The 10,301-nt window shown below is 46.2% G+C and overlaps 1 protein-coding gene across 1 annotated transcript in view; it reads right to left on the reverse strand.

The window, feature by feature from the left end:
- Positions 1–5,257, reverse strand: part of PPM1F (protein phosphatase, Mg2+/Mn2+ dependent 1F) — a 65,318-nt gene extending 60,061 nt beyond the window's left edge. Inside the window, exon 1 of the mRNA XM_040348375.1 lies at positions 5,061–5,257. Within this exon, the coding sequence (XP_040204309.1) occupies positions 5,061–5,221 (161 nt within the window). The 5' untranslated portion in view covers positions 5,222–5,257. The remainder of the gene's footprint in view (positions 1–5,060) is intronic.
- Positions 5,258–10,301: the final 5,044 nt, after the last annotated feature.

Below are 10,301 nucleotides of genomic sequence, written 5' to 3' on the forward strand. Positions count from 1 at the left end.
ATTGTTGCTGTATTTTGTTTTTTTTCAGTATGCCATCTGAGATGGCACAGTTTTTTGTATGTTCCCGGTCATGTTGACCGACAGTTCACCTTGGTACTTTGTCAAGGTATGTTTTGTTCTTTTTGTATGTCATATGCAAAAACCTTTAATAAACAGAAATTTTCAAAAAAAAAAGCATCTTTTATTTTAATACTTCATAGTTCGTGAGAAAAGTACCTTCTTTGTCGTTTAGTGAGAAAAGTACCTTTAAAAAGTTGGTAACCTTATTGCTTGTATAGACAGAGGCATCTAGGAAGCACCCGTGTCAATTCCTCTCCCTATGGAGTGCAGCTGGAAGAAAAGTACAATTTCCATCATGCAATGGAAACTGTAGAGAATTGTGCTCATCTACATAACATACAGTTTATACAGGACTTCTAAATAAAGATGCACCAAAATTTTGGCGGCCAAAACATATTGGGTGAAAATTGCAATTTGCCAATAGGGAATAAGGGTGCAGCAAATGGTGCCAAAAACGCACGCGATTTTGCCATGATTTTACTGTGCTTATGGCGTTTTTCATAGGACACGCAACTCAAAAACCACACCCAAAAAGTAACAATGATGTGTTCTAGCTGCGTTTCAATGCATTTCAGGTGCAGTTTTTTTTGCCAACGGACCAAAAATGGTGCAAGCAAGATTTTTTTTAACACAACCAAAGCACAGCGGACCAGTGTGAAGACATACACACAATTTAAAGGGATGCATTTTTCTTGCACTAAAGGTGTCCAGATAATGGCAGACAATGAGTTCATATTTTACTAAACCCAATATGAAAATAGTTAATCCGCCCACCCCTCCACACAGTGCCCACAGCTTATAAATCTTTTTACACTAAACGCAGTCAACGAGCGTTTTTTTTTTAAATCCTGTTTGCGAGCGTCGTTTTGCAAAACAAGCAGGATTCAAGCCTCTGTGGAGTGGAGTACTGCATTTGGCCAGAGGTACGGGGGTGCCGGTGACACTTGGAGCTGCTTTTTTTCCCTAAATAGCTTCCTTTACCTTAGTGCAGTCATCCTTCACTTACCCTCATCCTTCCATTTTGCTTTTAAAATGTCCTTATTTTTTCTGGGAAAAGCTCACTTCCTGTTCTTCTGTCTAACTCCACAGAGTAATGCAAGGCTTTCTCCCTGGTGTGGAGTGTCGTGCTCGCCCCATCCCTTGGACTACAGGAGAGTTAGGATGCTTTCTAGGGACATTTAAAAGCAAAATCGAAGGATGAGGTAAGTGAAGGAGGACTGCACTAAGGTAAATGAAGCTATTTAGGAAAAAAAATAAAAATTAAAATTGTACCTTTACAACCCCTTTAATTCTTCGTGGCATAGCTTCAACAAGGTGTTGGAAAAATTATTTCAAGATTTTGGTCCATATTGACATGATAGCATCACGCAGTTGCTGCAGATTTGTCAGCTGCACATCCATGACCTCCTGTTCCACCATATCCCAAATGTCCTTGGAGTACAGTGAACTCATTATGTTCAAGAAATCAGTGGCGAGATGATTTGAGCTTTGGGACATGGTGCATTATCCTGCTGCAAGTAGCCATCAGAAGATGAGTACACTGTAGTCATAAAGGGATGGACACGGCCAGCAACAATACTCAGGTAGGCCACAGCGTTTAAACAATTCTCAATTGGTACTAAGGGGCCCAAAGTGTGCCAAGAACATATCCCCCACATTATTACACCACCACCTGAACCATTTATACAAGAAAAGATGGATCCATGCTTTCACGTTGGCACCAAATTCTGACCCTACCGTCTGAATGTCGCAGCTGAAATTGAGACTCGTCAGACCAGGCAACATTTTTCCAATCTTCTATTGTCCAATTTTGGTAAGCCTGTGCGAATTGTAGCCTCAGTTTCCCGTTCTTAGCTGACAGGAGTGGCACCTGATGTGGTCTTCTGCTGCTGTAGCCCATCTTCATAAAGATTTGATGCGTTGTGCTTTAAGAGATGGCATTTTGCATACCTTGGTTGTAACAAGTAGTTATTTGAGTTACTGTTACCTTTCTATCATCTTGAACCAGTCTGCCCATTCTCCTGACAAGGCATTTTCGTCCACACAACTGCCGTTCACTGGATATTTTCTGTTTTTGTTATTGTTCACTTTAACACCCAGAGATGGCTGCGAGTGAACATCCCAGTAGAGCAGCAGTTGTTGAAATACTCAGTCCAGCCCATCTGGCATCAACAATCATGCCACGTTCAAATTCACTTAAAGCAGTTGTAAACCGCTGGACAAATTTTTTATGTACCTGCAAGGTAAAGGCATAATATGCATTGCATACTAGCACATTATGTTAAACTTACTTTAAAATTGCACTCTTCCAGAGATGTCAGCGCTGCAGGTGTTCTCATCTTGATTCCGGGTTCAAGGACTCTGGCTCTGTGACTGGCCGGAGACGCGATGACGTCACTCCCTCGCATGCACGCAAGACCCGCTGTTCACGGCACAGGACTCTGAATAAACTGCATAGGTGGCCTTTCCTTCAGAGCACATGCGCCGGTGATGTCACTGGCTGCATGTAAACTAAATATCTCCTCAGCGGTGCATATTTATAAGCTATTTACACTACCCATAAGTAAAAGATGGAAGTTTACCTCCACTTTAAATCCCCTGATACTCGGTTTGAACTTCAAGTCATCTTCACCACATCTAGATGCGCAAATGCACCGAGTTGCTGCCATGTGATTGACCGATTAGTAACTTACGTTACCAAGCAAGTTAACAGTTGTACCTAATAAAGTGGCCGGTGAAACAAGAGCTTCAGAGTCCTCATTATGCATGATATATGGAGTGATTTCTCAAAGGATGCAGCACTGTATGCAAGAAAAACTAATACAAGTTAGAAAAGTGCTACAAAACATCACTGCCTCACCTCTCCACCTTGTCTGATCAGAGAAGAGTTTTGCATTTATTAAGAAAATACAAAGCATTCGCTAAAGGGCAACCCGGCCGACCTCCCACGTTCACAATGCAGCAGGGCAGCCGCCTGGCACAAGAGAGGCATCTACTTCAGTGATTTCCAGCGGCATTTGCCAGGTATAGTGTGTGTATATGTAGCTTGTAATTATGTAAAAATATCCATACCTGGAATTCTTCTTTGAACTCCAGGAAAAATGTTAAAGGGTAGTTCCACCCACAATTTCACTTTTTAAATATAAATACCCCTGTAATACACAAGCTTAATGTATTCTAGTAAAGTTAGTCTGTAAACTAAGGTCCGTTTTGTTAGGTTGTTACAGCATTTAGATAGTTTATAATCTAGAAATAGACTGTGGCCATCTTAAGTGTGGGCATCATGAAGCCAGACTGTATGACTTCCTGGATTTCAGCTTTGCATATCTCGCACATGCTCAGTGCACAAGCAATGTAATAGGTTTCAACATGATGCCTATCCCAGAAACCCTTGCAAACAGCCTAGGCAAATAAGGAGGAGGAAGTAATGAAGGACTACAAAATAAAGGTATTTACAAGCAACAAATTAAATAAAAATTGTCCATTCTGAACACTATGAGATTAGAGCATGCAGCACAGACAAACATAAAAAAATGGGTGGAACTCCACTTTAAATGATACATTGAATTGGGGCCTACAAGGGTTATTTGCTCGCTTTATCTAAAACTCCAGGGGGTAGGAGAAACCGTTTCACTTACCTGATAGCAGTGGACTGTCCCTCTGTCATCACATCCAATGCAAGGCTAAGGATCCTGCCTTGGTCTTTATGACATCAGGACACAGACTGCTGGGGAAGAAGCTGCGCAGAACAGGTAAGGACGTTGTTTTTTGCTCCCCTAGACCAGGGGTCTCAAAACTTTCAAAACAAAGGGCCAGTGTGCTGGCCTTCAAATATTAGGGCGACCGGGCTATTACCAGTGGGAGTAAACAATGCCATAGGCTTGGTGGGTAATTGGAGCAAAAACACACAGCGGAGGAGTCACTTCCCCGCCGGCCCGCGTCAGCCGGACGAATAGTGCCCCAAGGGCCGGATAAAGGCAAGCAAAACGGCCACAGATGGGAGATCCCTGTCCTAGACCAAAATAAACAACCCTTGCAGTGCAGGCACAACCCATTGTAAGGGATCATTTTTTAGTTGCCCGAAGTTGGGCTTTGAGGTGCATTTGCACTTGGGAACCCACCCGCAATCAGGTTACACGCGGGGGTTCCTGTCGATAGCTGTAAGAGGTAGCCCCTATGAAAGCAATGGGAGCAGGGCCGTCTTTAATATCGATTGGACTCTGGGCAAACCTTTTCTTGGGCCTGCCCCCATGCAATTTTGCTCTCCATCTGCTCGGAGACATACAATAAATATCAGCTAGACTTAAAATCTGTTTACTGCATCAGATCAGGCAGCGATTGGTTGCCAGAGGTTACAGCATATCATTACCACTTACTGACTGGTTGCTAGAGGTTACAGCACATCATCTCTTCACTGCAGAGGGGCATGATATACATATTAATGCTGCCGGCCTTAGAGATTTACATATGAATGACGGTTATTTACATGTAAACACAGGTGAGTCATCTGTACACAATTGGGCAGAGCGCAGCACTTCATACTGAGATATCAGGACACAGCACAGGACTAAAACTTCGAGGGACAAGTATGAAGCAGCTGCTTTGGGCCCCACAACAATGACCGGGCCCAGGACAGCGGCCCTGAATGAGAGGGTTCCATCCTGCAGCTAACGGCCACTCATCTATCACATAGATGATCAGCTCTGGACGCAGATTGGTGCATGAGAGCTTACATGCAAGTGGGTGCGATTAGCTGCCTATTCTTTCGGACAGTGTGGGCATACGCAGTCGTTAGTGCGTCCTTATATGTAGATGGCAGTATGAAAACAGAGCAACAATTACCCAGATTCTTGCTGTGTGTTCTGTTGGAGCCCCAACTCCTGCATGTGTGATATGACATGCCCTGGTCATTGCTATGGTCACACATCAGTTCTGTATTACACATAGCACACACCATGCACAGCTGTACCCAGCTTACCCCACATCTTATACAAACTCACCTTCCCCCTACTAGCCGTAGCACCGCCTCGCACAGCTCGCCCTCCGCCTCCTCACGGCTCAGCCTCCGGTTCTGTGGTCTCGGGTGTCCCTCCGGAGCAGCAAGGTCCCGCAACACAGCCGCCAGCAGCTCCCTCCCCGCCGCCTCCTGCTCCACCGCCATACCTACAACCGAGTGTGAGGAAACCCGGAAGTAGCGCCGAGCTGCACGTGTACTAGGACTGGGCGCTGAGAGAGAAGGGGGGGCAGGGAGGGGTCGCACACCTCATACCGGCCAGGCTGGGCTCTGTGTGCCGGTACATAACACCGGATAACAGCCGAGATCTGCACAACGTATCTTAAAGAGAATGTTTTACTTTTATCCCAGCCGGCTCTATGACTCACTAGTGTACTGCGCTGATCACCCCCTTCCCAGTGGTACAGTCCACATTAAACAAACCCAGCATGGGAGTTGTAGAGTGACAGCTGTGACATCACTTGTCCTCACAAATGAGAACAGTGACAGGTGGAGTAGAGGTAGCAGGCACGCTCTGCTACACAACACAATGTACAGAGATAGGCACTCTACTTGTCTCTTGTACAGAGATAGGCACTCTGGGCTATATTCAGGTAGCAGATACGGCTGCGTATCTCCAGATACGCCGCCGTAAATTCAAATCTGCGCCGTCGTATCTGTACGCCGATTCTCAAAGGCAGATACGTTCAAAAAATAGGCTTCCTCCGCCGACGTAACTTGAATACGGCGGCGTATAATTGTGTGCAATCTTACGCTGGCCGCTAGGGGCGCTTCCGTTACGCTTGACCTAGATACGCTGATTCACAAACGTACGTACGGCGTTGCAATTTATTTACGTTGTTTACGTTAGGCTTTTTCGACGTAAGGTTGCTCCTGCTATTAGGTGGCGCTGCCAATGTTAAGTATGGACGTCGTTCCCGCTTCGAAATTTGAATTGTTTACGTCGTTTGCGTAAGTCGTTCGCGAATAGGGCTGGACGTAATTTAGGTTCACGTCGAAAGCAATGGCGATTTGCGTCGGAATTTCGAGCATGTGCACTGGGATTCTTCCACGAACGGACGCAATTTTGAAGCGTGACATGTTGGGTATCGATTTACTTGGCGTAACATTATCTTTCACGATATAAAAAAAATTGGGCTAACTTTACTGTTGTCTTATTTTATCATTTAAAAAAAGTGTATTTTTTCCCCAAAAAAGTGCGCTTGTAAGATCGCTGCGCAAATACGGTGTGACAGAAAGTATTGCAACGACCGCCATTTTATTCTGTAGGGTGTTAGAATAAAAAATATATATAATGTTTGGGGGTTCTAATTAGAGGGAAGGAGATGGCAGTGAAAAAACACATTAGAACTGCTGTTTTTTGCTACTTGTAATGCCAACGGCCACTACAAGATGGCCACTCCTAGATTCCTTCTGCAGGCCTCAGCTTCCTTCTGTGAAGGCCGAAAAGCCGCAGCCTCAATTACCGGCTTGCCCGCGCCTGCCGGTAATTGAGGCCGCGGCTTTGCGGCCTTCTGCAGTCCTCGGCTTCCTTCTGTGAAGGCCGCAAAGCCGCGGCCTCAATTACCGGCTGGCGCGGGCCCGCTGCGATCGCGCCCCGCGCCGGCCGGTAATTGAGGCCATGGCTTTGCGGCCTTCTGCAGCCCTAAGCTTCCCCAGGCGCCAGGTCACAATTTCTTGTCACAATTGCGACCTGGCGCCCGGATTTTGTCGAGACCTGTGCTATATGTTTCCCCCAGCATTGCTCCTGTTTCTTCTTGCTGGGGGCTGCCATTTTGCAGAAGCCCAGAGCCCCTGAGAAGCAGTAAATCTTTAGGCTATAAGCAGATTGGCCCGGATTCAGAGAGCAATTGAGCCTGCGTAACCATAGTTACGCAGCGCAATTGCTTACTTGCGCCGGCGTTACGAATGCTCCTGATTCAGGAACATCGTAACGCCGACTGCAGCCTAAAATCTGCGTGGCATAAGGCTCTTATGCCACACATATCTTAGGCTGCATTCTTGCGATGGCCGCTAGGGGGCGCTCCCATTGTGCTCAGTGTATAGTATGCAAATTGCATACTAACACCGATTCACAATGTTGCGCAAGCCCTGCGTACGCAAGTTACGTCGTTTCCGTACGGCGTGTTTAGGGTAAGGCTGCCCCTTCTAATAGTAGGGGCAGCCAATGCTAAAGTATACCCGTCGTTCCCGCGTCGCAAATTTGAATTTCACGTCGTTTGCGTAAGTGATTCGTGAATGGCGCTGAACGCCATTCACGTTCACTTAGAAGCAAATGACGTCCTTGCGACGTCATTTGCCGCAATGCACGTCGGGAAAGTTTCCCGACGGAGCATGCGCTCTACGCTCGGCGCGGGAGCGCGCCTAATTTAAATGATTCCCGCCCCCTACGGGATCATTTACATTAGGCGCCCTTACGCAGGGCAAGTTTACACAGCGCACACGCAATTTACGGAGCTACTGCTCCGTAATCGCGGTTAGCGCAGGAAATTTGCGGGGGCGCAGGGCAAAAACGATGCCCTGCGCCTCCGTAAAAAAGGGGCAAATCTACCTGAATCTGGGCCATTGGCTCTAATTTTCAGCACAATGCCAAAAATGCAGAGTAACTGAGCATTACTGGATTTTAAACAGTATGGGCACTTATTTTTAATGCTATACCTGCCAGCCAACCTCAAGTAATCTAGCAGGACTTTATTTCCTGACCAAAGTTCCACTTTAAAGATGAACTCCCCTATCGCCCCCCCCCCCAATTAATTTTTTATTATTATTCCTTGCTTACTCAATGCTGGGATTCTTTTTATTCCTTGCTTGCTTAATGCTGTGCTTTGCTGCACAGTTTAGATACTCCCCCAACCAGTGGATCCAGTGTCGTCCTGCTGATATCCACTTTTCTGAAGCCACTACGTGGTCCTGCTCTGCCATTTTCTCCTGTAACATCATGAGGCTACCTCCTAATGAAATGCTGCTAGGCCCACCCTATTTCTTTTAATGAATAGAATGATGTGTAGTACTCCCGATGCCTCCTTGGATATTGATGGCACATATCCCAGATAGGGGCGTTTTATACAAGCATTGGGCCTGTGTGCAGGTTGTGCCCTCATAACAATAAAGTTTGGAGCACTGTGGCTTTTATTGCTCTATATATCGGCTGTGCATAAAAGGGAAGCAGAGTTCAGGGGTTCAGTAGTAAGTGATGCAAAGTTCAGGGGTTTAGTAGTAAACGATACAGAGTTCACAGGTCACTAGTAAGCGATGCAGAGTTCAAGGGTTCAGTAGTAAGCAAGGCAGAGTTCAGGGGTTCAGTAGTAAGTGATGCAAAGTTCACAGGACAATAGTAAGTGATGCAGAGTTCACAGGTCAGTAGTAAGTAAATAAGAGTTCACAGGTCAGTAGTAAGCGATGCAAAGTCCACAGGTTAGTAGTAAGCGATGCAAAGTTCACAGGACAGTAGTAAGTGATGCAGAGTTCACAGGTCAATAGTAAGCGATGCAGAGTTCACAGGTCAGTAGTAAGTGATGCAGAGTTCACAGGTTAGTAGTAAATGATGCAGCGTTCACAGGTCAGTAGTAAGCAAATAAGAGTTCACAGGTCAGTAGTAAGCAATGCAAAGTTCACAGGTCAGTAGTAAGTGATGCAGAGTTCAGAGGTCAGTAGTAAGTGATGCAGCGTTCACAGGTCAGTAGTAAGTGATGCAGCGTTCACAGGTCAGTAGTAAGTGATGCAGCGTTCACAGGTCAGTAGTAAGTGATGCAGAGTTCACAGGTCAGTAGTAAGTGATGCAGAGTTCACAGGTCAGTAGTAAATGATGCAGAGTTCACAGGTCAGTAGTAAATGATGCAGAGTTCACAGGTCATTAGTAAGTGATACAAAGTTCACAGGTCAGTAGTAAGTGATGCAGAGTTCACAGGTCAGTAGTAAGTGATGCAGCATTCACAGGTCAGTAGTAAGTGATACAAAGTTCACAGGTCAATAGTAAGTGATACAAAGTTCACAGGTCAGTAGTAAGTGATACAGAGTTCACAGGTCAGTAGGGAATGATGCAGAGTTCACAGGTCAGTAGTAAATGATGCAGAGTTCACAGGTCAGTAGTAAGCAATGCAGAGTTCAGGGGTTCAGTAGTAAGCGATGCAGAGTTCACAGGTCAGTAGTAAGTGATACAAAGTTCACAGTTCAGTAGTAAATGATGCAGAGTTCACAGGTCAGTAGTAAATGATGCAGAGTTCACAGGTCAGTAGTAAATGATGCAGAGTTCACAGGTCAGTAGTAAGCAATGCAGAGTTCAGGGGTTCAGTAGTAAGCAATGCAGAGTTCACAGGTCAGTAGTAAGTGATGCAGAGTTCACAGGTCAATAGTAAGCAATGCAGAGTTCACAGGTCAGTAGTAAGTGATGCAGAGTTCACAGGTCAGTAGTAAGCGATACCGAGTTCACAGGGCAGTAGTAAATGATGCAGAGTTCAGAGGTCAGTAGTAAGCGATGCAGAGTTCACAGGTCAGTAGTAAATGATGCAGAGTTCAGAGGTCAGTAGTAAGCGATGCAGAGTTCACAGGTCAGTAGTAAATGATGCAGAGTTCAGAGGTCAGTAGTAAGCGATGCAGAGTTCACAGGTCAGTAGTAAGCGAGACACATAATAGAGGTCAGCAGTAGAGGTCGACTGATATATCGGCCGATATTTGGCCATTTTGTGATAAATCGGGATCAATACATGATACTTGCCTGGATCACATACACCGGGCATCTCCCGCGCTGTGTGTGAGAGCTGGCTGGGTCTGTGTTCGGCTGTGCTGTAGGAAGGTCCCGCCCCTCTCGACCTGCTTGCGTGATAGTAGATGGAACACTGATTGAATCAGTGTTTTCGCCTATCACACAAGTCGGTCTAGGGGGGCGGGACCTTCCTACAGCACAGCCGAACACAGACCCAGCCAGCTCTCACACACAGCGTGGGAGATGCCTAATGTATGTGACATATAGGAGAGAGAGAGCAAGGGAGGGGAGCGCTGCAGTCAGCTGCAGCTCAAAGCAGCCCCAGGGCAGGCAGCCTACCTGGAAATATTCCAGTATCTCGGTAGGCCAGTCCGGCCCTGACCACCAGAGCCGAATGTCAGGGACCACCAGAGCCAAATGTCAGGGACCACCAGAGCCAAATGTCAGGGACCACCAGAGCCGAATGTCAGGGACCACCAGAGCCAAATGTCAGGGACCACCAGAGCCGAATGTCAGGGACCACCA

Source organism: Rana temporaria, chromosome 1, assembly GCF_905171775.1.
Source record: "Rana temporaria chromosome 1, aRanTem1.1, whole genome shotgun sequence".
Classification (NCBI taxonomy): domain Eukaryota; kingdom Metazoa; phylum Chordata; class Amphibia; order Anura; family Ranidae; genus Rana; species Rana temporaria.